The 27,831-nt window shown below is 39.6% G+C and overlaps 1 protein-coding gene across 1 annotated transcript; it reads right to left on the bottom strand.

Moving 5' to 3' along the window:
* Window positions 1-3,305: 3,305 nt before the first annotated feature.
* GPD1L (glycerol-3-phosphate dehydrogenase 1 like) lies at window positions 3,306-27,831 on the bottom strand. Its single transcript, XM_066555647.1, has 8 exons — window positions 27,719-27,831; window positions 22,867-23,044; window positions 21,987-22,127; window positions 18,817-18,955; window positions 17,506-17,618; window positions 9,633-9,866; window positions 9,145-9,251; window positions 3,306-6,277 (listed from the first exon to the last, which is right to left on the bottom strand). The coding sequence occupies exons 1-8, from the start codon at window positions 27,769-27,771 to the stop codon at window positions 6,181-6,183; spliced, it is 1,062 nt and encodes a 353-aa protein (XP_066411744.1). The 5' UTR covers window positions 27,772-27,831; the 3' UTR covers window positions 3,306-6,180.

Below are 27,831 nucleotides of genomic sequence, written 5' to 3'. Positions count from 1 at the left end.
CAAAGCATCTCTGTCACATGCCATTGCAAATCTGCATGGTAAGTGGAAATTAGAAAAAAAATATAAATTTGGTTTAAAAATACCACTAAAAATACTTCTATAAAACCTGGGCTTTAATCCAAAGCACAAGCACAGCCAAGGCTGGCTCTGCTCAGCAATCACAGTACAGAGCAGCTTGCTTTGTGCTCTCTTTGCTTTCAAGTATTTAGAGCTTCCTAAAGCATGGATCACAATACATGTAGGTTTATTTCTTGATGCAACAATACAGGAAGTGGGTACCATAAAAAAAGAACAGCATGTTAAAAAAAAAAAAAGCCTCCCAGTCCTGAGCAGCTGTGATGCAAGTGTTTGTGTTTGACTTTGCATTTCAAATGCTAGTATTTAAAATGATGTAGATCAGGAACCCAGCCAGTGCTTGCTAACAGATTTGGCTTGCTTTCCAGCTCTCTCCAACCTTTAAATAGCAAAAGAGCAAACTGAAAGTCCCCAAGGCTGTACTTTTTGAGCCTACTACATGCCTGTGCTCAGTAATCATCAAACTGAAAGATACTCACCAGGTCCTCAAAACCACAAATCATACAGAAAAAATCTATCACACTGAGAGCTGAAGTATGGTCCTATGATAAGAATTCAGTTTATAATAAACCTGGAATTGGAGAAAGAAAGGGCAAACTAGTTCAATTAATGTCACTATTACTTTCACCTGAATGTGAAATATGCACTGTTCTCTACAAACACGGCATTTCAAGAGCTTCAGGGACTGGCAGCATGGATGTGATACTGCTCCCCTGAAACAGTAGCAATGTTTTCAATTACCCCAACCTGACTTATTGCCATCACAGACACCGAGGACAGGCTGAAAGAAATCTATGCACTAGCTTCACAGCCAGACAGCTTTAAATGGATAGACAGACATTAGCGAGTGCAAATGGCAGCTGAACATTAATCCTCTTGGTAGCCTTGCTAAAATCCTGTGCAAAATTCCCAGCACCTAACAAGGCTTATTTGTGCACACAAACATTCAAAAGCAAGGTAAGCAGGGGTTTACCTGTGTAGATGAGCATGTGTGAGCATGTACACACATCCACCTTCTGATATGAAGAACTCTTCTTAAGGGTCACTACAAAACAGCACACACAGGTGCAGCTACACAAAGACAAGAAGGAAGCTGAACAGGCACGAAGAAAAGCTGTAGGGTGATGGACACTACATGACTCTCATCCAGGTGAGAAAAGGAAACGTGCACTGTAGCAACAAACAGCAACACTAACATCAAAGGGCAATGTGGATTAGACTGAGCAGACTCTGGCAGCTACATCCACCTAAACAATCAGGACTGCTCACACAGGTCAGAGCAGTACGTTATTTATCATTCACTGATTCCTTCAGCATAACTTACAGGAAGAGCATACTTTTAAAATCAGTAATTCACACAGAAAATCAGAAACTCACACAGTAATTTCCAGAAATAATCAACAAATAGTTCCCAATGTCCCTACAAGTACCCTTCACTAAACCTAAAACAGATACTGTAAGTAACAGGTAAATATAACAAATAGGTAAATTCAATTTAGACACAGGGAACTCTTGACAGAGATACCATTATGCTGGGTGCCACCCTATTGTACTCTTCTTAAAATCAAGTTCTGCCACTGTTTTCAGTAAGAGCAGGATTAGATTGACAGATGGAGTATCTAAAAGTCCTTACCCAAAGCAGGGATCTAAAATCAAGTTAGAACAGACTGAAAGAGAAACATATTTCATTCAACCTGAATGCCAAACACCTCTCCTTTGCACATGTTGGGATTGAAGGCAGATGCTCTTCTCATCCATTATTCAAAACAGAAGTGTTACCTTTTAGTGCTCAGATTTCCATCAGCTCATGGCAAATCACAGGAGAAAAATCCATGCAGCCAGGAGACAGGCAGAAACGAAACAGCTTTACACTTTCTAATAATATGACGTACCATGTGTTCCAGGACATTTTATTTCAGCTTTATCCAATTTTACTGCTGTGAAATCTATGTAATTCATTCATATGACTCCAGGCATACAATGAAGTCCAGGTTGGGAGCATTAAGAACTCTCAGCACAGACTGGCTTCTTGCCTGCCGTGTTTCTTGTGCAGCCTGGCTGTTATTTGCCATCAGACAATGAGAGACACCCAGCCTGTTTGCACTGATTTAGTGAGAAAGCACCACCCCCTTAAGAAGATACACAAAACAAGGTTGTCCATCCTAATTCTCTTGTGATGGCTTTTTACTTTGCTGTTGACTCAGGCTAATAAGAATTTAAGCCCTTTTGGATAGTATGTTTGAGATACTTACATATTTATTCTATTGATTGATTTCATGTATTCTTAAAATAAATATAATTTTGAGGTAAAAGAAGAAGAAATGACCTAATGGCTAAAATTCTGTCTTAAAATTAGGAATAAAATGCAACCAGGTACAGATTTGCTGGGCAACCATCTTTACTCCTCTCAGTATCCCTACGTGTAAATAATGGATTAAGACATTGCTCTCATTTTATTAACTCCTCTGAGGCTTTCAGTAGACAATGCATTATTCTGGTCACCAAGAAAACCATACTTGTTTTACAGTATGATGTCCCACACTAAGTAGCAGACCTTTCTTTCTCTGGATAAACACTTGTGACACCTCCCACCCCTTTGGCTGAAGTACAAACTGACAAACCTGAGCACAATGCGCTCTTGTTACTTCCCAAAGTCTTTCAACTTCAACACCCAAGAGAAAAAAATGTTGGGTACACAGTACAGGAACCCCAGTGATACTGAAGGATCTCACTGACTATGTTGTCCAGCAGCTGAGGTAGTGGCTGTTGCCCTGTAACAAGCTCCTTCCCTCAATTCCAGTGGTCTACAACACATGCATCTGGTGCTGAATTATAGCCATCTCCTAAATACAAGGAACACACTGTAAGACAGGTGCAGTCACACAGGAACCTCGGGAAATTTAGAAATGGTCAGAAGAGTAACTCCAGAGGGGATGGAATCAGCCACTTACCGACCAGTGCCCTCCAGTGGCTCCCAGAGCAACTGAAGGAACTGAAGACAAGAACCTGTTTTCAGAGGTCAAACACAGCACAGTTGTCTCACTAATGGAAAGAAAGAAAATGCTGACATCTGGAAGCCAAATAGGTCTTTTTAAAATTTATGTTCTTGCATGGCAACTTCCCATCTGCTATCATTACATACCACAACCAGAAAAACCTACATTCTGTCAAGTGAATAAAATATGAATTGCAAGCCTTGTAAAATGAGACAAAGAGAACAGAAACCAAAGTGATTCCCAAAATGTTTATTTGTACTAACTCTTCAAACAGGTATACATTCAACATCTCTAAACAAAATCAGTACATATGATGAGGGCAAGTTCAGTAAGTATCATTAGAATCTAATGCCTTCCTTAGCAAGTAAAGTTCATAACCCAAGAATTAGTAACAAATTTATGACCCCCTTACACAGGGGCTAATGATTTCAGTAAGACTATCTAGTACCAGGCAAAACAGAGTGTTTGCAGAGCAGGCTCATTTCGTTCCAGTACCATGTCACAGTCTTTTAATGAGCAGTAAATATTAGTGGGGGAAAAAATACATAGTGCCAAGCTGAGTGTTCTCCAGCACTGAAAAGCAAATGTAAATAGTGAACTATCAATGGAATTTAAATAAACTATTTTAGTTATTTTAGTTACTGAAACCTCCATTTTTGTCTGAAAAAAAAGAATATAGTAACAGACTGGAGCAACGAATTCCATAAAAACCTTTACTCTGGATTTGCCTTAGAATATAAGCTTCTCTAAAAAACAAGAACAATTAAGATTTGAGACTTTCAGTGGTAGAAGTAGTATTGGAATAATAAAGAAATAATTTAAAAATATATATTAATTTACCACATTTAGCTCATATAGCCCTTTATGTATCTTACAAAATGCTACTGTCCTACATACTGCATGTAAAAAAAAAAGTTTATATATATAATGTATATATACACGTACAAAGCAAAAGCCACCAATTTGGTATTTAAAAAACAGAACAAAACAAAGCATAAGCAAACACACTGAAAGTTATGCAGTAATGAGGAGTGTATGCTCCATGTGTGCGTTAGCGTAACAGTGCTTCCAACCTTAAAACATCCTCTTAAACCTCTAAGCAGAGTGCTTGCTCCAAGTCAGCTCTACCAGTGATGTTCCCAACTGCCACAAATGTCTGATGTCACTTAACTTCTGGCCATCTCTTATGTTTAGCACTAAATCAGAAGTAAGGCAAAATAACTTTTCACATCCCTGAATATCTGAGGACATTCATGAGATCTTCCAAATATGAATTCAAAATAATACAGGAGCACAAAAAAATGGTACCCCTAAATGGAAGGGTCTTCCTGTCCACACAAAGTTGCCCCAAAGCTTCCCCATTTCAGAGTAATCCAAGATATGTAAGTACGACAATTATTCCCAGGCATCCTCTTTGTTTTAGCAAATTTTGAATGACAACCTGAAGTTTCAGGATGGGTGTGTGCTCATGATTCCTGGTCTAAAACCACCACTGAGAGCAGTGAACAACAGTTCCAATACTGCTCAGATGTTAGGTGTGGATATTCAGAGCAGATGGGCAGTCTTGTTCTATAAATTCTAATGCCAACCCTTGTCTCCCAGTTGGAAGAAGGAGTCCACCCTTAATGTGTCTAGCATATATTTCACAAAAAAAACCCAAACCCCACACTTTAATATACAAGAAAAGCAAAACAGATTTTACTTATCTACCTTCTCTTGCATCAATCTTAAAAAAATCTAAAAAGACCAACCAAACCAACCACCCCCTGCCCCCTACCTTAAACTTCATAAAAACACAAATTTTCCAATAACAAATAAAATTAACCTCCCTGATAAAACAAAGGTTCCTGAAAAAAATCTAGTTGAGATCCCTGGGGAATAAAAGAGATGGATGCCTTTGAGAAGCTTTCTGGGAGATGAGTTGTAAAGGATTTGATTCAGCACCCATAAAAGTTTTGTCCAGTGAAAGAGTAACTCCAGAGCTGGGAAGGCTGGATCAGGACTACAGCCCAGTGGACGTGCCAGTGACTGGCAGGCACTGAAATGAATGCAGTCATCGTACTGGCACACAACCCTTCTGACGACACAACTGTGTTGTACCAGGGAATTTCCCTGACATTGCTTGGAGTGTTGTGTGGAGCTCAACACATTGTAGCTAAGCTAAAATCACAGCAGAACAACTTGGAGCAGTGGATAGCCAAGGCTATTCTTCATCAAACAACCAACAACAGCAGTGAAGAACAACCACAGGTAAAACGATAAAATGAACTGTAGGCTCAAGGGCTCAGAACTCCCAGGTGAACACCTCTGGCTTGCTTTGGGGAATGGGATTCTAGAAGAGCCTAACACAGAGGAATAGTAAGGGAGAAATGGAGAAATACAAAAATGCAAGGATTAAAAAACAGAAGGGGAGGCAATGATCCCCCTCTAGAATATTCCCTTTAAAACAGTGTAATTAAAAACTTTAAATTCATTTAGAAATTGGTTTCAAAGTAGCTTGACAATTTCAACAACTTTCAAAAATCAAAATATTCTTCACTAGAGTTCATTGAAATATCCCTGTAGCCCCATGAATAACTGCTACAACTTGTTTTGCATTAACATTGCTTAAATTAATATAGTCATAAGCATGCAAAATGTTAACATTTAATTGCGTATATAGAATAAAACAAAGTTCCAACAGATTCCTAATATTTCAAGGTCACACGCTTGATTCAGCCTCTGATCAAAACCACTGGGATTCTTCCCGGAGTGCCCGTGGACTGTGGACCAGGCTTTAATAGAAGACAACAAAGCATTGTGTTTTATGGTGCAGGAGCAAACTCAAAGTACACCTGTGTATATATAGCAGGCAGGTAGTGCAACTTTTGTATTGCGTTATCTTAGAGGAGTTGCACGTTAGCCAGTAAAAGGACAATCACCAAGCCAACACCGCGTGCTGTGTCACACCAGGCTGGGGACAGACACCGACACCTGCTCACAGACATTCGTGGTGCTCCTGTTGCCTAAGAGCAGCTCTGAACAAAGCTTAATGACAGCTACATCCACTGGAACCCGGACACGAATTCGAAAGGCAGAAAGCTGCATTAGTACAGCAGCCTGATGGATTTTACTTGTGCTCTGGATGATTTTGAAGGCAGGATATTATGTCTGTAACAGGTCTGCCTTCATAGCAGATTTCATACACAGCAGTGAAGAGTGGAAACCTGAGGAAAGAGGGTGGGGAAAGTGAACACAGTGTGAATTTATTCTGTAACATTTTATTAAATGAAAGAAATATAAAGGGGTGAGGAAAGGGAGGGGGGAAAGGGAGAGGTGGAAAAAATATTTCTTTTTTCTATTTTCAGGTGCAAATGCGAGGCTGAAAAGCAGGGCATAACTGCAGAATCTGCATGCATCTCTGAAATAGAACGACTCTCAGAAGCCTAGCTAGCTATAATGGAGCCTGAGACATTCATTATGTATGGCACAACCATAAAGTGATCTAAAAAATAAATTTAAAACATTTTTCCTGGCTGTTCTCACAGCAGTACCCATCTGTGGTTAAAAAGGATGACTGGCACATCTGTTATGCAGTACTTCTCAGCAATAACTTGATAATACAGTATATGACAAAAAAAGACCCAGGAAGACATTGAAGGTCAAGTTTTTTTAATAAGAATTGAAAATTAAACCTGGATTTTGAAATACAGAATTCCACATCTACTTTTTTTTTCTTTTTTAGATTGGCACATCTCCAACAACCTTCAAATTATTCAGGCTTCTCTGATAATCTGAAGGTTTGTTACAGCCAGGATACTTTACAGAATTTGTATTTGCTTTCTGTCCATCCCAAACAGTAACAGCCAGACAAGTTCAATTTCCATACAAAGCTTGGTAAATTTTGGGGGTTGATTTGTTCATCAAGTACATGTACCATTTCAGCATGGCTTTTTATACTGATGAATTTTAACCAATGGAGATAAAAAACAAGGGTCATTGGAGATGGTGAAATAGTAATTTCCAAGTGATTCAGTATACATCTGTATTAGGACTTTCTCCTTAGGAAATGTGTCCCACCAGCGACTCTACAGCTTTATCTGTAATGCCCATTTCAGAGTTGAGCAGTCCTGAGCACCATGTATGATGGCCTATACATTCTGCTGTCACTATTACATTGAAGTAATGCTGCTATCAGCACATCACCCTGAACTAGACCGACTTGAGTCTTGTTTCTACTTCATTGGTGGAAAAAAAATTAACACACAGCCACATAGCTGCTCTCTCAAATCCAATGCTAAACTGCTCAGATTGTAAAACCCCTACTAGGAAATCTGCAGAAAAAATTTATACAATGACTTCTGCATTTCTTAACAAACCTCACTCACCTTGTATGATGTACTGGGCTGAAGGGGGCATTACATTTGCTGCTGCCATAAAAGCTCATGTGTAGGCACTAAGAAATTTGCTGTGACTATGCGAGAGGTGGCCACAAAACAGGTGAACCTCCCGAAGCAAAGCAGGTTTCTCACAGGTTTAGGTACAATACTGGCAGTTACTTCTCAGTGAAGAAGCACCACTACTACAAGCCACAACCTGATATCTAAGTCCTGCTGCTTATCCCAGAGAACATTACTGTGCACAGGTCTGCCACACTTCACGTGCAGAAACCTGTACCAAGGCTGACTGCAGGCTCAGGGCCAGCAAACTCCAGATGCATCTCAGGCCTGAGCACATCAAGACAGCAAGGACTACAACTGCTGAAAAAAATTGCACCACGAGTATCAATAGGCATCAGCCCTGCTACCAAGGCTCTTCTGAACTTGGACGTTTGCACACTTCTACACAGACTTGGAATAGTTTTGTAGGACCAGAGTAGGAAATTCTACCCTTATGAGACTCTCTCCTCTTCACTTTGAAACTGTGGCTGCTCCACTGTGTTTTATGTTTTAAAGCAGTAGTTTTTTCAAAACACTTTGAAAGTTGCCTTCAAAAGTCTTGTTGAATGAGACCTTTTGTGAAGAACTGACATATATACGTTGGCATGCCAAAAGGAAATTAGCAACACTGTTTTCATGTCTTTTACTAAAAACACAACCCAAAATCATCTCTAATGCACTTAATTTGCTGTAAGATAGAACAGGATACAAAACAACCCTCAAACACAGCATCCTGTTTCATTTAGGAAATCATAAACAGTAAAGAATTAAGCCAACATTCTAATTAATTTTTTCTGCAGTTAGCTTAATTACTGTATAGTAAGGAGACAGACTTAGGTACCTTACATCCAAAGATAATATTAAAACATTAATCATTTAATGCAGCTGACGCATTAAAACTAGAATTTAAAAAATGCTTTTGAAAAAAAAAAGTAACAAGGGTTGGTCTTTCGACTGGCAGTTTTTAAATTTCTGATTTTTCCTCTTTAACAAACAGGAAAATGTATCCCTTAATTTTGTAAGGAGACAACTGCGTGTGTGGCTATAGGAATCATTCATTTTCTGACTTGAATACAAGTGAACCAAGCCAGGACAATCTGCTTAATGTCATAGCACAAAAAACCACCCTGACCTACAGAGGCAGATGGGAGGTTTTAGCCTACAGCAAACTGGAAGTCACATTAAGAAGGAGAACTGCAGTATCTAAGCTAGAATCCATGTGGTGGAGGCAGTCACTCTATACAGATGATCACCAAGCTCGTCTCCTTAGAGGTAAGTAACGAATTTACTACAATGAAATGAGATGTAGCAACTTTTCACAGTCTCTTTAAGAAGCTCTACTTCTACTTTCATGCATTTTTTTCTTTTCACATATTAAAACACACTTGCTGTGCTTTTCTGTAGTAGCAGAAGGCAACAATACAGTCTGCAAATAGGACATTCCCAAATTTAACGTCACACTAATAGCTCTATCTATACCAATATTATTTTCAGGTTCTATTCACTTCTCTTTGATTTTAACTTCTAATCTACTGTTATTACAGTGATTTTCTTTTTGGCTATTACTTTTATGAAGATATAAAACCAAATATGCAGAAAGAATTATGGAGATAAAAAAGGGGTATGTGGAAATTGTTTTATCTGTTCTTACTCACTTGTCCAGCATTTCTTTCTTCTTCAGGATCTGATGCACTTCTGCAGAAGTCTGTGGTCCTTGGAGTTTCTGACCATGCAACATTTCTTTCTCTAATTCTTCAAGAGACTAAGCAGCAGAGGAAAAAAAAAAGAAAGCAAAGAAGAGGTATGATAAACTTTTCACAAGCCTGGCAACATAATCTGGATTTAAAAAAATAAGTTACTGAGAGTTTTTTTCTTTTTCAAAAGTAATCTTGAGTGAGCATATGGAATATTCTCCTATGTTCTTATTTGTAAGTATTGTCTGTCAAGCTTTTTTTTTTAAATCACCACCCGCCCACCTTTTAATAGCTTTACACTCATTCTAGCCAACAGACTCAGAAAACACAAGGAAAGAGAAGGGTGCCCACTCAGTGAGCTACCATGACTCAGATAACTCTACTGTTACTCCAGCAATTGAGGAGTGGCAGTACTTATAGGAACAGATTTCACCCAGAGAATTAGGTACCTTTCCAGTTTTAACGAATGCTTCTGCTACACGTCGATTCCGGCCAGCGTAACACGTTGTGATGAGATCAGCAATGCCACAGCTCTCCAGAAAAGTGGCAATAGAAACCTGTCCCGTGCAAAAAATTTTGGCAAAGGCGATCATCTCCATTAGGCCAAGGCGAATAACAGCAGCTTTGGTATTGTCACCGTAGCCAAGGCCATCACAGAAACCAGCTCCCACTGCTACTACATTCTAATAGGAAGAGAAATGGGAAATGACTCAATTACTGCTTACAGATGTCCTTAAGAACAGCAAACACTTTACTACTGAAAGACTAGGTTGCTAGTTTGGGTTATTTTGGTTTGGCAATTTTGATGTCTATGGGATAACCTAAAAAAAGAAGAAAAAATATAAGGCAAAACATTTCCAAGGATAAAAGCATAGTTAAAACTCTGACACAAGTTGCCCCTGAGGCTGCGGAGCTATTATTATTGACCATCTTTAAGGACAAACAGGTTGCACTACACCCAAACAAAGTTTTAGCTAGACTGAGCTACTCCTGCCCTGAGGTAAGAGTGAAGTTAGACTGACATCCTACAGTCCCTTTATTCAGATTTTCTTAATGATTAAAACACCAGTACAGCTAAAAAGCATTTAATGACATCTATGATGACATGCTACAGGACCAAATTCAGCCAAGCCAATAGTATCCAGCCCTTTTAAGTATGCAGAGTTTCTATAACCTTAAATAGTTCGTAAAGGATTCACAAAAGGTTCAAGACACAGGAAGACCTCCCTTAGCAAAAAAATTGTTTGCTTTTTCCTTAGACCTGGTGATGACCTTCTACAAAGAATGTGCTGTTAACATTCAGCTATATGGTCCCTGCTTTGGTTACAGAACATAGATATTTGATGAGACAGAATTGAGTGAAGCAACTATAAAACCTATTTTCTGGCTTGGGAGTCAGAGCAGACACTAGCCCTGGTTCCACTATCCCCACTAAAACAATCCATCTAACACAAAAAACTCCAAAAAGATGGCATTCTGACATACAGATAAAGAAAGCAAGGAAGTAATGAATGTTAATATCTTCCTGCATGCAACAGCAGCAGCAGTGATCTCAACAGAATGCACAGGAGAACCAACATTATGACTCCTAATGTAGCACCCGATGCAGGGAAAAAAATAACATTAAAAAATCAACTTTAACTGTTGATGAAGAAAGAACTATAATCAGAAGATGCTACTGAAAACAACCACTGATTAACAGCTGGTTTGGTTTTGGACTGTAAGAACCACACATGCCAGGCAGCTGCAGAGCTAGGTGACTCTGAATCACATGAGGCTAGAGGATCAATCATTGGTGATCTTTAGGATCTAAAGGTGATCCTAAAAATTGCAGACAGATATCCCAACATTAGACCTGAAGTAGCCCAAGGCAGTCAACTTTAAAATTTGATTGTTCAAATCATCTTGGCTTAGATCTGTGGTGATTCAGTCAAGGTACACTTCCATCAGGCACCTCTTGCAGAGCAACCTTTAATATTTTTTCATTTGATGCCAAAGCAAGAGGAAGTCAAACAGATATTTAAGAAGTTTTCAGATGGGATAACCCATTTAAATGGATTTTACGTGTATGTGAAATCTCAAAGTATTTATCACTCATCTAAAAACACAAACATGACTGAGCAACCTTTGGGCTTTTTCCATATACTTCTTCAACACTCCCATACTAAAGCTTCCCCTTCCCTCCAGTTTTGTCTGCTTGACTTTCCACTTTGAAGCAGTCTGCTTGATCATAATTTACAATACAATTTGGCCTACGGTATTTTGTTGTCTATTTGTACCTTTTGCAGTGCTTGTCTTTGGAGGAACAGAAATACTCTTTTAAGTAAGTCATACCAAGACTATTTACATCTGAGGAAATGGGCTAGGGAACAAGGGAAGTTGTGAGTCCAACTCTAAAACATGAGCTCCTTGTTTGTACAATGTTCCCATTGTATATTTTTACACAGTTTGCAAATAATGAGGAAACAAGGCAACAGATTATGCTCTAGAACACACCCCCGTGCCTAGGAGACTGTTATGTCCTGGCAGACATATCCCTCAAGCCACAGCTAGTAATTTACAAGGTCTACCATCTGGTTTTATTTAAATCCTTGAAGAATCTCTGACAACTGTCTGGTACCTAATATACTGTAGAGAACTAATTATACCACATTGAAAATTATACCTTACTCAAAGACGAGCCATCCCTTTAAAAACAACAACAACGACAAAAAAAATCTCCCCAAACTTACAACCCAGTTATCTTTCAGTCCCAAACAAGATCAAAACAGTTAGTTTGTTACTTGAAGTCTCTGGCTGTAGGCACTAAGCTGAGCTTGTTTCAGGAAGATGCACAAGCAGAACACAAACTGACACACAAGAGCCTAGTGGCACTATCACTATTGTGAGATTGTGAGATTGTCTGGAAGTACATGAGGCAGGAAGGGTGACTGACCTGGCAAAAACATCTTTCTGTATTTCATATGGTTGATTTTGAATGTTGCCACTGACAAAGACTACACCTGAAGTGTCCTGGTTTCAGTTACCTTCCTTCTTAGTAGCTGGTACAGTGCTGTGGTTTGAGTTCAGTAGGAGAATAATGCTGGCAACACACTGGTGTTTTGGTGGTTTGCTAAGTACTGCTTACTTTAAGAAAGGAACTTTTTAGTGTCTCATGCTCTGCCAGTGAGTAGGTGAACAAGAGTCTGGGGAGGGGGCAACACAGCCAGGAGAGCTGATCCAAACTGGCCAAAGGGATACTCCATACCATAGAATGCTATGCCCAGTATATAAACTGGAGGCATTGGCTGGGAGCCATCAATTGCTGCCTGGGGACAGGCTGGGCACTGGCCAGTGAGTGCTGAGCAACTGTAGTGTGCATCACTTGTTCTTCTTGGGTTTTCACTCTGTCCTTCATTACAATTACTATTACTACTGCTGATCTTGTTACTGCACTTTCCTTGATTTCGATTATTAAACTGTTTGTATTTCAACCCTTGAGTTTTACTTTTTTTCCACTTATTCTCCTACCCATCCCTGACAGGGGGTAGGGGTTTTGTGAGTGAGCAGCTGCCCAAGATGCAGTTGCCAGCTGGGATTAAACCACAGCATGAAGTTACAGGAATTCCTGCAAATGCAGTGGGTATGTATTTGTGCAAGAGGAGAGAGCCCACATTTCCATGAGATTAGAAACTGACTGTATTTACATGCACACATGGGAGTCTGAGAGCCCAATAAGCAAGTGCCTACTGACAAACATGTTCCACAGGTTCAAAGATACTGTCACAATAACCCCAAAAGGACTGCAACACAATGTTCCTCTTGGCCTGAGGCATTCAGAGCTCTCAAAATCACTACATGCTTAAGCACACACACTTCCCCTATCTTGGCATTAACAGCTTTTTGCATGAAAGCATACATCCTGACCATGATTTACAGCGTGGTTTTATATTGCACTTGATTTTAAGCTACTAAAATACTTTGCCCTAACAGACGAGCTGTTCTGCTATCCTGGTGTTAGTCCTGGTTATTCTAGAACACGAACAAGGAATGGATTTAGTTATTTTTTCACTGGGCTAGTGAAGTTATGCTCCAGAAAAGAAATGCTGATCCCAGGCAGTGCTCACAGTATGTGTCAGAACAAATAAGAGAAAGTGTTCTTTACTTGCACACAACCTGCTGCAAACATGCAAGAGGTCACAAATGCAAGGACAACAGATGACCAAGAAAACAAGGACAACAAGTCTGCAGACTTTGCTGACAGATTGTTCTACTACAGAGTCAGTCCTCAGAAGTATCCAATATCCAGTGTACAGCACGTTTGTGGAGTGCCCATGAAGACAGCTTCAGCAGCCATTTCTGAGGCAACCATTACTTCTCCATAATTAAATGGATCATATTATTTCACCTTCCTTGAGGCAGTGTCACAGCTCAGCGTAGCCTGCTTTCTCTCTGTTTACACATGAACTTGGAGAAGCTCATTGCTTCCCCCAATGGCTGAGAAGAGGTCAAATGAAAAGATTCAAAAAATCAAAGACAGTATCAGCAGGACTGTCAGAGAGGTTAAGTATAAACTGTTTGCTTGCTCCTGGTTAACTTGAATTTCATTTCCAATCAATCTCAGGAAAAAGGAAAAACCTCTCATGATCAACTTCTAGAGTACCTACACTGACTATTCAACACTGACTGCCCTAAACACATTTTGCAAGTAACAATGCTGAGTTACATAACCTGGTAAACAATAAATCCTCACTATACTTCTTACTTCTTTATTAAAGGCTTAGCTGAAGCTGGAAGGTTTAGATGAGCCTGATGCAACCTGAAAGGCAACCCCTGCTGCTGCTTGCTGCTGCTTCTTCCTACAGTAACTCACATCTGTCTTGGTCTTTGGCTGCTGCCACTTGAGGGTTTTTAACTCTCTGGATCCCTGATCATCAGGCAGCTGTTTTTGGCTAAAATATGGCTATTTTTCCATATCCAGAGGTTAGATTCTTAATCCTCCTCCTCTCAGGCACCCCTTGCACTGCTGCACTGGGTAAGTGAGCTAAACTGGGGTATGGTCTACCCCCGAGACTGCAACTACCAGCGTTTAAATGGCCTCTCAAGGATGTGGCCAGGTTCATACCCCAGCTCAGTCTGGCTTCACATCTGTGCTGCTTCTAACACCACACTGGCACAGGTGGTGAGGACTCTAAGGACACTTCTGAGGTGACAACCTTGGGTCCATGCTGCTCTGCACTATCACATCCATCAGTATCCAACAGCACCTCCATATGTGAGCATAGCTGCACATACTATTTTTAGGTGACATAAACTTTAAGCATTTTCTAGGAAGGCCCATTCATCATCTGGTAAATGGCAGGTGTACTTGTAGGTGGCCTTGAGTCATGCTGCCTGTAAAGCCAACTGGGCACCTTGAAACAACTATCCAAATTTCAACTTTGTCAGTTTCTGTCCCCAACCCTTAGAAAAGGTCAACAGACAAATGTGAAATGGTCATCAGCCTTCAAAAGAAAAAAAATATCCTCACGAAGAACATGCCAAGCACTTTTGTTCCAACAGCCAGGTTACCGTAGAAAGCTGGTCCTCCTCAGTGCCATCAGATTTTGTAAAGCCACTGCCACTGTCTATTCAGCCAGTCTCCAAGCTGGCACAAGACTGCTTTTTCATGGCACTGATTTCTGCACTTCACTTTATCTCCACCAGCCCATTGTCACAAATCTAAATACAGTAAATGAAGTGGATATTCTATACATATCCATATATAAATAGCAATCAAGCACATGTTTTCCTATGATCATCCAGCTGCACTACCTAATACTACAGTCTGAACTCAAATAGGCTTCCAAAACCAAATTTCAAACCTGTAATTATCATTGTAAGGGAAAGCTGTGCTCAGAGCATTCTTTGTTACCCTTTTGTATTTTTTCCCAAGCTTTAGGCAACCACCCACGCTGAAAATCTTCCCTGCATAGAAAGGCTTGCAGAAATAAAAAGAGAGGTAGAATACAAGCTTTTAACAGCTAGTCCAATATGCCAGTAATAACAGGAAAGTCTCCTTTTCCTAAGCTGGTATTTGCAGGAAAGTGCAGAAGCTGGAAGAATGTAGTTTTCCATAGTGTACTGTTTCTCATCCTTCAAATACCAACACAGGAATTGTTTTTACGATTTCCACATCCAAAAAGACAGGCTGGAGTGACAATTTTGCCTGTTTACCCTGTCCTCCTTGCTGTAGTTCACAGTGCCACTACTAACATTTTGAACTGGCACTGAAAGAGAGTAGTGCCTCTCTTTTCATGCCAGTGTCTCCATGCAACACGACACCGTCACCTTCTGAAATTGGAACTTCCTCCTTCCAGGAAGTTAAACAAAGCTAATTTTTACTATTTTTTACTGAAGTAGCTTCCCAAGTTTAACAAACTGTCAGCTGACTGAAGCTACACATTAGATTTTACTCTCAAAAAAAAAAAGTCTACTTTTCAAATTTTTATTATGAAGACTATCAGATGAATGATAAGAAAGCAAAGCTCTGGTTGATACCCTTAGCAAACAATTCTTTCAACAGAAAATATGTACAGCTTCTAAGAAAAAACACTATTCATATCTGAGTTTTGCATTTTGCTTTGCACTATGGTAATAAAACCTTATCTACAGGTTTAATTTTAGCTTCTTTATTTTCTTTCAGAGCCAGACATGTTCCCAATGCATTAATAAAATTTTTCAGTCTTTGAGAGTAAAACACCTGAGGACATTATTTACATGCTGCCACCACAAGATTTAGGATAAACTAGAAAGGGTTTTAAATTAAAAACTACTTTAAAAATACCATTTTATTAATATTTTCTTTTAGATTAAGACAGACTTGTATGTTTAAAGACATCACCCATACTAGAATGATGGGTCTATGCCACTTTATGCCAGTTTTGCCTTTTAATTATGCAAGAAATCCACAGTACTTTTAAACCAGTTAATCTATCTTTAATTCACTTTTTGTTTAGACCTTATACCATGCATTTTTTGGAAATTTCAACTCAATTAATAAAATATACTGCAATTAATATGAAATGACGAGAGCACACAAATATAAACACCTTTTCAGAAATACAACTAGACAGTTCAGTCTGCAGGATGCATGATGAATAATGAAGCAGAAGAGAGCAATAAAGCAAGGTTACAAAAATCCCCTAAAGTCTCACCTTAGAATCTTTCCAGGTCAGGAAAAACAATCTATTTAAATGCTACTGCAGTTCCAAAGAAATATTGGTATCTTGCCTGACTTAGACCTTTACAGTGGAGTTTTGAGTGTCTGCTGCCTACCTGCCCAGTTGGACGGGCGTGCTCATCTCTAATGCCCTTTCAGGAGATTTGTGTGAATGAAAATTTCCTGGGACAGAACTCCTCTATCAGACAAGAATTTAAGCTAGTCAGAAAACATCCTGCTGAGCGGATTCCAAAGAAAAATAACTCTGCAAAACTTTTTCAAGGGTCTATACACAGGGATTTCTTTTCTGGTAACCTTCCCATATCACCCACATCATTTTAAAGCAATGTCTGTGGAGCTGAATTACAAGCTCCATAATCTCAAGAAATTTCTCTCTGTACAGTAACTCCAAAGCATGCTGCCTCAAAACACCTAATCCCATCAGTGCACAGACCCATTACCTCCTCTTTCTCAGGCCTTCCAGTATGACAGCTGTCAAGACAAAATTAAGGAAATTAATATGCCAAAAAATGCTATTGTATCTATCCAGCTACTTTCACTAAGCAGGAATCAGAGTTCCTTATCTTAAGACATCATTGCTTGGTGTGGTAGCTTTGCAAGCCAGTTAATTTAGTTTAGACAAAATTTCAACAGCAAAACCAAAGGCAGACAAAATAATTATTCAAAACACAAAAAATAAATGTTTATTCACTACACCCATCAGAAATCATTCAGGATAGGTATGATATAATGTGAGCTACTGTACTGTTTGCTAGGGCGCCAAACAACTTCTTTCACCCTTTCCTTTGGTGAACACACTGTTGCAAAAAGAAAAAGGGAACTAAAATAGATTTAGAAATATATCAGCCAGTTAGATGAAATCAATACCTGCTTCATGACTGTGTGTAAGTTAAGTGGAAGATGTAGAAAGAGAACCTGGCAGATGGTGACACAGATCTAAAAGCCAGCTCTCAGAAAATGCTGCTCCCTAATTTCCCCTCTGGTTCTTCTGGAAATGTTGTGTCGCAGTTCTACATATTATATAAAACACAATGAACTTCCTTTTTTACATGGAAATACCCTCTTTTCTTTTCCTACAAGGATCACTATTTCATCTGTGTATCACCTGCAGCCAATCTTACCTTCAAAGCACCACACACCTCAACTGCATCTGCATCATCTACTACAGTTATTCGGAAGTTTGGAGTCTGCAGGAGTTCTTTGAAGAGAAGGCCATTTTCCAAGATTTTGCAGCCTATTGAGAGAGAGAAAGGAAAGCTAAAAAAAAGGTAATAATTTATTTGTATGTTATTTAGCCTTTCCTGTGCAAGCCAAAATGCCTAAAAGTAGAGATAAGGTTGTTTTATTTCAACCCTAAATAGAATCCCTGTTCTAAGGGACCAATCACGTTGACATTGCACTTAAAAGCTCTGCACTGAGTTATTCAGGACTTTTTCACAATTTATTGTCTGCTCAGCAACAGGTTCTAAATAATTCCATTAATTCACTCTCTATTTCCATTAATTCACTGTCCGTTTTTTGATCACTGTCTTTAAAAAGAACAGCAAATAATAAAACAGAGATTAATTAAGAAGGAGCAATTCTACCAATTATTTCAAAGTCAGCACTCCAGAAAAATACCTACTGATAAAGGTAAGTTAAAGCTGCTTTATTAATCAAGCATCCTGCCCCTGACAATTGTTTTTAAACACTAAGATGCTGTTCAACCATTGAAAATTAAGTTCAATGCAAAAGCTGTGAATGAGATGTTACAAAGCTAGCAGTGCATAAAACTCTAAAAATTAACACTAAAAAAAACATAATATGAACTCTGTGCTATAAAGTGAGAGTATGTATGAGTACCTGCATGCATATACATACACACATGCCTTTCTAGAAACTGTAAAACCCAAGACTAGGCACATCCTTATGCTGCAAAGGTATGCAGACATCAACACAGAACTAAAACAATTTCTAGTTTTTGTGGGAGCGAAGTATTTTGAGAAATTAAAACAAGATACCTTAAAAAAACAAACAAAAAAGTTAAACCAAAACAAACATGCATGAAGGTACTATCTTTGACAATAGCACCTGAGCTGGAGTACAGAATTTATAATTGTTTATCCATGTAAAGCCATTCAGACCCAAGAAAAAATCTTAAACACAGTAATAAAACGAAGCAGTTTGTTATGTGAAGGGTGATAAAAAACATGCTTGTATTTCGCATACTAAGGTAATAACCCTTGTAAGAATAGGTAAAATTGTGGTTTTCTGTCTCCCTCTCTTCCCAGTATTGTCCCAGTACTTTTGGAAGTATAAACATTCTAGGAAATTCAACCAACAGCTTCTGATAACAGTCAGCTAATGTCGAAAACAGTGAAATTTGAGCTATTTGGTGTGCGCCTGTGAGGACAGGTGCATGTTTTAAATATTCTTACAACTTGGAACAGTACCTATTGTGGTTTCACAGAATTTGTCTGCTGCCACCTCATTGGCAATGTTAGCTCCCATCAGCACACTGATGTCTATTCCCATCTTCTCTCGAATAATGTCAGAGATCAGTTTGAGTCCCTCCGGGCCATGATCTATCCCCTGCAGCCAACATTAAATGGAATTACTAAAAAGTCATTCATTAGGCACAGTAGAGATGCAAGCAGAACACAATTAGTCTTGTCCCCAGGTGAGAAGTGAAACAAGGACTATTCAGACAGAGACTAGAATGACAGGTGTACTACCACAGGCACTTCTGCTATTTTGACCTCTCCAAGATGTCTCAGAATTGTAGGAGGCAGCACCTTAAGGCTTAGGACTAAACTCTAGTTGATGAAACCAGTTTTTATTCCATCCTCAACGACCTGATTCTAAGAAGTGCTGAACATTCTGCTTTTTTAGTTCAGAAATCAAGGGCTTATTATCAGTATATCCCTAATCAGTGAAGCCTAACCAATCCATCAGTTATGAACCAGACCTGAACTTGGATTTGAAATTACACTGAAACTCACAAAATGGCATCTGAATAATTTGTTTTGTGAAGAGATATCTGAACTGAAATAGCTGAGGCAGGTTCCCCAGTGTATAACCAACAACAGTTTAGTAGTAGAAATACAAAAGGAACAGCCATTCACAGACATGTAGAAAGCTGAACAACTGAGAATAATTTAACTTGCCCCTCTTCCTAAGCAGGCAAATAATAAACAGAAAAGCATGCACCCATTGGGAACAACTCCAAAAATGTAAATACCTATACAACAATTATTCATGCAAGTGAAAGGAGACCAGAAAAGCTTAGGTGCCAGATTTTGCTCCATTGTGAAATAGACGCAACTCCTGACAAAGTCAAGGAGAGCTGTACCTGTTTCTTGTAGAGTTAAATCCAATACTGAATGACAGAATAAAAACCGAACACCCCTTCCTCCCTGCAAAACCAAGGCTCCACCATGGGCATTTTCACTGGGCAGCAATGGTCTGCAGGCAAAGCAAGCAGACCTTACTGCTTGCATTCTAACATGCCTGCCAGAGCAATCCTTGGAGCCAGTAATAGGAAAATGAAAATGAGACTGATGTTGAGGTTGCCTGAAGAGTATTTTGAATGACTTTCAGCTAGCCTGCAACTTATGCTCACTGCTATACTGCACTCTAAGTTTTATATGGTTCCTCTCCCCACAGCCACACAGTCACTTGTAAGATTTTCATCGACAAAGAGCTAATGTAAAACAACACAGATGCAAATGTTTCAATAGAAACGACTATTAACCAGCAGATAAATGTTTTTATTTCCCAAAGACTCAGTTTTATTGTCAGACATTAGGCTCTGCATGAAGATTAGACTGTCAGAAAGAAAAAAAAAAAAACAAAACAAAAAAGGACTAAAAGATGACACACTGGTAACTTGACAGCCAATTTAGAAAGCACAGAAACAAGATGTCCCACAAATAATCGTTTTCAGAGCAGAACTGCACTTTAACTATCAAAGTTAACACAAGCCACTTTAACAGCATTAGCATTGAGCATGAGACTCAAAAATTATGACACTGATGAAAACAGCATGCCTAAAGAATACATAAAAGTAGAGGAAAGAATTTTGTGTTAAATCTCTACCCTTTCTTCTCAAATGACACTTTTAATCATGTTATGTTATGCCTTTTCAGTTATGCCTTTTCATAAATACTGGCATGCACTTTGCATTCTCCTGAAAAATATTAAGGGGCCTCAGAGCATTTCTTTGGAAAGGCTGCCTATGGATGCAGTGCTGCAATGTGACAGTGGGAAACTGCCCAGTAACCAACTCTGTGCTGCATGGCAAGTGGCAGAATTTCATTTCCACCACTACACTATGCATGGACTTCTTGTTTTGCTGGGGGTTTCTGTCTGTTTGGAGTTTAGCTTTTTTTTTTTAATGTAAGGATTTCTTCCCCTTCCACACCCTCCCTTTTTTTCTTTTTTGTTTTTGTTTTGCCAAATATAGCTATTAATCAACACTCCATTAGAGAACTGGTAATTAGTATCCAGAACTAATTCCAAGGGAATATAGCCCAGGACCCTGACTTCACATATGCTGACTTAAATCTCGTTTAGTCCAGCAATTTCATTAGTTACTCCTATCACTAGGAGAATATAAATCACATTTAGCAAATTAAAGGAGAATAAACATCTTGAGCACTTTTAACAGTGCCTTATTTTACCTTTCTATGATATGAAGAGTTTTTCTACAATTTGGAGTAAGAACACTTTGGAAGCATTACTTTTCCACACCTCACAGCAATACACTAGTCAGCACTGACAAAACAATAGATTTTGTGGGCTTTGTTAGCCAAACTAAAGAGACAAGCTTGCAGCATGCAGTGATTGAGGTTTTTTGTTCTTTTTTTCAGCACAGATCCATAAATGTATGATTTTCCAGAGATGACAGGAAACAAGGGAATGTGTGCCAAGAAAATGGCCTTCAAAGCAACAACAAACCACAATCTTCCAAACTTCTTGGGAATTGCTTATTATTTCCAGCTAAACATACAGAGGAAAAAAGCCCACCCACCCAAAAACAATCCCAAAAATAAGCTAATCCACATTTTAAAATTTTTCTGCCAGCAAAACTACAAACACTCCAGTGAAATGCCTCCCGCACCTCTGCCCTTTCCTATTTCCTATGCTCAAACTGTCTTTGGGCGGTGTTGAACAGACTCTCTTGTTGCAACATAATATTTGACATGAACAAGAGCACTATTCTCTCAATCACATGAAATTCTCTCAGCAGTTCTTGAAATGATCAACTCAGCATGTGGGATGTGCATTAACAATCAAAGCATTATGCTTGTGCTCTGCTCTTCATCTAATGATGCTTTTGGAAACAACAAATAAAAGACTGGAAAGCTTAGCGGTGCAAAACATATGGACTCCCTCTTTCTTTCTAAAAGTCTTGTGAAGAGCCTCATTTTCCCCTTCCTGCAAGCGTTGCATAACAATCCACTAATGACCAAGACAAATTCTAATCTTACATCTAGAAAGGTTTAATGGACCAATCAAGTGAATAATGCACCGAGACTTTGCAAATCAAAATATCAAGTCACCTTGTCTTAGAAGATTCCATGACACATTCTCGGTTATTAATGCAGGGTATTTATTGTACCTTTATGAGAGTTATGCCGAGGGCTTTACTGGGTACTTGTCCTGTGATTTCATCGCAGACTTTATGGATGAACTGGTGAGGAACGACAAAAACCAGCAAGTCTGCATCCTGTACCGCTTCACAAAGGTTTGGGATAGCAACCTGTGTAGTTATGGGAGAGAAAGGCTGCATAACTTCTCAAAATTAACACTACACACAAGTGGTATCTAATAAAAACTAAAATCATGTAATTAATTAGTTTGAAAAAGACCTCTGAGATTATTGAGTCCAACCTTGGAACAAACACCACCCAGTCCACTGGGCCGCAGCACTGAGTGCCACATCTAGTCCTTTCTCAAACACCTCCAGGGACGGTGACTCCACCACTTCCCTGGGCACCCCATTCTAATGTTTAGTCACTGCTTCTGTGAAGAAATCCCTCCGAATGCCCCAACTGAATCTCCCAGTTTGATCTTGAACTTGAACCCGAGCAGTTTGGTCGCATGCTGAATGCTACAAACTACTGCATTTTGTCACTGAGAATAAGCAGTAGCATAGACTTCCCAGACCAACAGCTCCAATCCAAGGTTGAGGCCAATTTTTTTTTTGATGGGTATAGTCAAAGCTGTTAATTTTGCTCTTGTTTCCACACTTGCTTTCTTGTACAGAAATTGAAATAACATAAAGACCAATAGTGATAGGAAGAAAGAGTACATTGGATTTACTTAACTGCAAAATTGCATAATTTTATTTGTTTAAATTTTTGATGTCATCAGTAAAATACCTTAGTCTGAAATATTATAGACCCTAGAGGTGTTAACAAAACAAATTTCTAACTCCATTTACAGCACAAGCAATATTCCCTGTGCTCCATAACTATAATTTAACTTTTGAGCCTTACCACATTATCAGGCAGCTTGCATCCAGGGAGATACTTTACGTTTTCATGGTCCGTATTTATGATTTCTGTCAGTTTTCTCCCATTAATATTCTCCTCGAAGACCCACATGTTCACTGTGGGAGCAAACTTCTGCAATTTTTTTACATTATTACCTATTATTTTGGCAACTGCAGAACCCCTGCACAAAAGAAAACAAAAACAGTCTTAAAAAATTATGATTTCGCTGTAGGAAAAAGAAGACTTTGTTTTTAAAACAATCACAAATTCACAGATTATTTGACCAGCTACCATAAAACATTCTGATCTAGTAAAATAAGTGGGAAAATACACTAGTCATTCACTAGTCATCTGCTGCTTTCTCTCAACTACAGCTAGAGTAGGTTGGACTGAAGCATTTACTGAAACATCCTTACTTATTTTGTTTTCTTATTGGCTATCTACTGAGAGTTTAGGTTACTGTATTTCCCCAAATCAAATTAACTGTATCTTCAAAGCCGAGGTAAAAGTGACATACTAAATTTTATTAAATGTGTCACTTTCACCTCTAAAAGAGATGAGAAGCTTCTTTGCTGAGATGACTGACTCATAAGTTGTTGTACAATACCAATAGGCATTGAAAGCCATGAATCGTTTATACGTCGCAGAAGTTGTGAGCTTCATGGCTGTGCAGCCAACCTCACAGAACTGAACTATTGTAACAGCATCCTCTGAAACTGCATGGAGACAAGTCCATTACTGTTACCCTCATATTCTCCCCAAGAACAGCATACAGTAAGATCTGTACTACAGTGATCAATTTTAATTCTGAAATCTCTAAGCAGTAACAAAATTAATCACAATTACAAGAGGGGGAACAAACACAATCTTCCCTTTCATCATTCTATTAAACCTCTTAACCTAAGTTCCTTTCCTGGGATAGGAGGTAATTTCATAATTACTGATAACCTACTACGGAGACACAAAAAAATTTAAAGATGTGATAAAAATACAGAGTAATGATCTGAGGCTTACATGTGTGTGTGTGTGTGTGTGTGTGTGTGTGTGTGTGTGTGTGTAAACCGCATACTTTATTAGGAAGTAAGTACACTAACATTTCCAATCTAGTTATACTCACATGATCCCCTGAATTTATATTGCACATTGCTTATAATAAACCCATAGCTGGCAACTGAACAAAGTGGGTTCATTCTGCTTCAAGATCTTATGATATGGCACAACTCATTGGGCTGTATTAAAGATGTGTGCTAGCACATGACTAAGGTCACTTTCTAAGTAGCAGCAGAAAAAAAATTTAGTACCCTAAGGAGACCTTTTATAGTCAAACCATAAACTGTGTGTCTTAAAAGACTGGAATTTACTTCTCTAATAGCACTTCACACACTAAAAATGTCCCCAGGTTCAGGAGGTGATACAGAAGACAATTGCAAGCCATCTCTTATCAAGCTTGACCAGCATGGTTTCTGCTGCACTGGTATACAGCTCACCAGCTCAGCCTCTAAATGTCAGATCCATACAGACAGCAGCCCTCACATTCAACACAGCTCAGGTATGTGTTCCTCAGAGTGTGCTTTGAGTTCCTTGAACAAAAGCACATTTACTCCTACAGATTTATATACACAGTTAGGATCCTGGCAAACCCACTGCCTTCTGTTTTCAACTTCACTACATATTCTCTGTGCTTGCTGGTGACAGAGCAAGACAGAAATAACTGATTCAGCAACTCTCTGACTGGGATTTTCAGTCTGCCAGCAGAAGGTCTGGCAGTGTGTACTACTTATGTGAGACATTAATTCTATTACTTTTTAACACTTAAATGCCTGAACTGTCTTTTTTTTTTTCTCACCCTTTGAATGCAGTATTAGGAAAAGTGGAGATTTGCCTAGTCTTAGTTTCTGAATTCAAGAAGACAAGAAGATTCTCCTGACTGGCTTCTCTGGTTCATCATTTCCCATGATGTTGCAATCACTCTTTCAGGACTATTTCATAGTTGGCCTGCTGTCCCCTCATCACTTTTTAACTAAAGCACAAAGGCAAAAAGTTCCTTAACTTGCCCTGATAACAGCAGCAGTGGAGGTCACAACATGCAAGTGCAAATGATATAATTATCTAGCTCTACCACTGTTCCTATAAAATCACCTCAGTTAAACCACAGTTCCTCCCAGTTTTCTACAAGTTCCCAGCTGCATAAACCCCTCTGTCCAGTAACTTCCCATCTCTTCCCAAATTTTACAGTTTCTGTTCAAGTTTGGCAATCAGGTTACTTAAAGACTGGTTCCAAGAAAATGATGAGGGACAAATTGTGGCTGTGCATACCTCATTAACTTGCCCTGGGAGTGTTACCAGAACAGGCTGCAGTACATGATCAAGGCAGGCTTGCAGTGCTTTAAATGACTCTGGGCACTGTCCTGGAATCCCAGGGCTCCAAGGCATACCCAAGGTGTACTCTCTCAACACTCCAGACACCTTACTTTATCCCCTGTCTTAAAAGATCCTAACAGAATCACTGATCCACCAGCTGAGCAACCCTAAAAGGGCAAGGCCAGCAGACAGCACAGCTCCTGCTCTCCCATGCTGAGCCATCTGTCCTGTCCCATGATCTTCCATCAGGTGTCAAGTGACCCCTGCCAAGTCAACTTCATTGTTAAGGTGACCTTCCTGTAGCAAACCAACCAAACAAGTCTGACTGGAAGTAGTCGATCAACCAAGGTGACTGGCTTAACCCTTCTAAAGCTACTGTCCTGCCAAGCTCCTTTAGGGTTTTTTTCATCCCAGATATAGGTTAAAGGGCTATGAGAAGACTTGTCTGAAAGAATCATCTCACACAGAACTCCAAAACCCACTGTCTCCAAACTGCTCAAGATGCCAAACCCCACTCAGATCAACTACTTACATGCTTACAATTTAGGCACCACCTATCACACACTCTTACAACTCAAGGTTCAAAAGTATATAATCCCGAAATATCAATGATCAGATATTTACAAATGCTTCAATCTCTTTCTAGTTACCTGCTTTAATGCATTAAATACTAATATTTTAATTAAATATTTTAGGACCACAGGCCCCAGTTCAAAAGGCACCTACAAGGTTTACAAATTTAGTCCAATTTAGTGCAATGATTACACATACACAGTGCTCATACACAGAATCACAGTGCTCTTTGCAGTCAGGGTTTGGTGTCTGTCATCCCATGGACTTTGAGGAAGAAACCACCTACCTCTCCAAGAATTACTATTTTCAGTTTTTGCTTACTTTGGTTTCTACTTTAGACACATGAAAACCCCTGCCATTACATATGAAAGAAGCTGTAAGTTATTTAAATACATTTATCCCCAAAATGAAGGGCGAATGCTGCTACCAGGCAGCAGCTTTTTTCTTTCTCTCAGCACAAGAGATATGGGCATTTTGCCACCAACTCATACTATTAGGCAGGAACTTTTGTCATTTATTAAACTTATCCAGTGAGATGAAAACAAAATACATTTGCATATGGTTATTGCTAGTAGGCAGTATCTCCAAATCCTCTTGCTTCTGCAAGTGTTTCACAGTCAAATACAAATGGAGTCAAACTTCCTGTGAAACTTTTTCTAGACTTCAACTATAGAACAACAGCCACCCACTCCTAAAAGACAAGCTCTAACTGCATAATTTCCTTGTCATATATAGTGAAATGCACGCATTTTACAAGCTGGTGCAAGGAAAGCAAGAGATACTGCACTGAAACATCAGCCATTCCCTCAACGAGGGGATCACAAAGAAAAATAAAACTTGGCAGCTGCTGGTGTTCTTAACAGCAGCAAAAGCCAACTGCACGGAGTGGGCGGGCAGAGGGTGAGCAACAAGTTTAAGATCATCCTGACAAAAGACTGGCAAATTTGGTTTAATAAAACAGTGGCTTGCTCTACATGGAATTCTTCTGAGTTTAATGTCTTAAAAGCCAATGCTACCCGAATAATGTGTGCTTAGCATTAGTAATTGGAAGTGACAAACTGTGAAGACCTATTTCTATAACACATTGTACCTAATTTATTCAGTGTAAAGAGGGATCTGGTGTAAGAAAGAGAAGTAACTAAAGAAGACAAAGGGTTATTAACACGATACTCCTCTGGAAGAATGATGTCAAGTAAGTCTATTGTTTTCAGTGGATGAAGAAGCAAGTTTATTTAAGTCTAATTATAAACTAGAGATAGGGACAGCAATAAAACCTTGTCTCAAGCTCTCAGTGTGCTTCAGCATAATCAATTTGGAGGGAAAAGAAAAAGAAGGTATTTCGAATAACCCAGGGTCTCGCAATTCTTTTTTGAACTGTCTTTGACAATAGATACATAAGAACACAGAAAACCCCGAACAACACTTTTGTAGACAAGCGAGATTGTTAGTGAAGCTCTATGAACAGGGCGTAAGTTGAAAAAAAAAATTAGAAATGTACAGCATCTTTAATGTCTACGTCATCTGCTATCGGACAAAGCGCATAACAAATACCAGGTTAAAAATATCCTAGAACAACTTCTTCGCAGGACACGCGGGTGTTTACAAGCACTAAAACTGCGGGCTCGATTCTGCCGCTTCTTCCTCCGAGTAAGTCACGGCAGCACCTCTGCTCCGAGGGAGCCGGGGGCACGGCAGGACGAGCCCTCCCGCACGGAACCAGCGCGACCCAGAGCCCGCCACGGTCCGGCGACACCGCGCTCCACCGCCGGCACCGGGTGGCCTCACGGCCGCCACCCGAGGGCAGCGCGGCCGCGGCGCCGGGCGGGAACCGACAGCAAGGCCCGGGCGGGCACCGCCTCCGAGAAAGCCGGGCCGCGGCGGCCGCCGAGGTGCCCGCCTTGCCAGGGGCCGCCGCACTCACCAGTTGCCCGAGCCCACGATGCAGACCTTGAGGGCGCTGGCGGAGAGCGCCATGACAGCGCCGCCCGCGCCCCGCCACAGCGACCGCGGTCAGGAGCTCCGTGAGGCGCCCGC

Source organism: Molothrus aeneus, chromosome 1, assembly GCF_037042795.1.
Source record: "Molothrus aeneus isolate 106 chromosome 1, BPBGC_Maene_1.0, whole genome shotgun sequence".
Taxonomy (NCBI): Eukaryota; Metazoa; Chordata; class Aves; order Passeriformes; family Icteridae; genus Molothrus; species Molothrus aeneus.
The sequence above is the reverse complement of the archived record's forward strand: the minus strand, read 5'-3'. Positions and strand labels throughout refer to the sequence as shown.

Coding starts and splice junctions, on each gene's coding strand:
- GPD1L (XM_066555647.1), bottom strand. CDS start 27,771: ATGGCGCTCTCCGCCAGCGCCCTCAAGGTCTGCATCGTGGGCTCGGGC. Junction 9,867..17,505: donor AGGTGTGTGGTGCTTTGAAG/GTAAGATTGGCT, acceptor TCTTCCTATTAG/AATGTAGTAGCAGTGGGAGC. Junction 9,252..9,632: donor CATTCGTTAAAACTGGAAAG/GTACCTAATTCT, acceptor TCTGCTGCTTAG/TCTCTTGAAGAATTAGAGAA.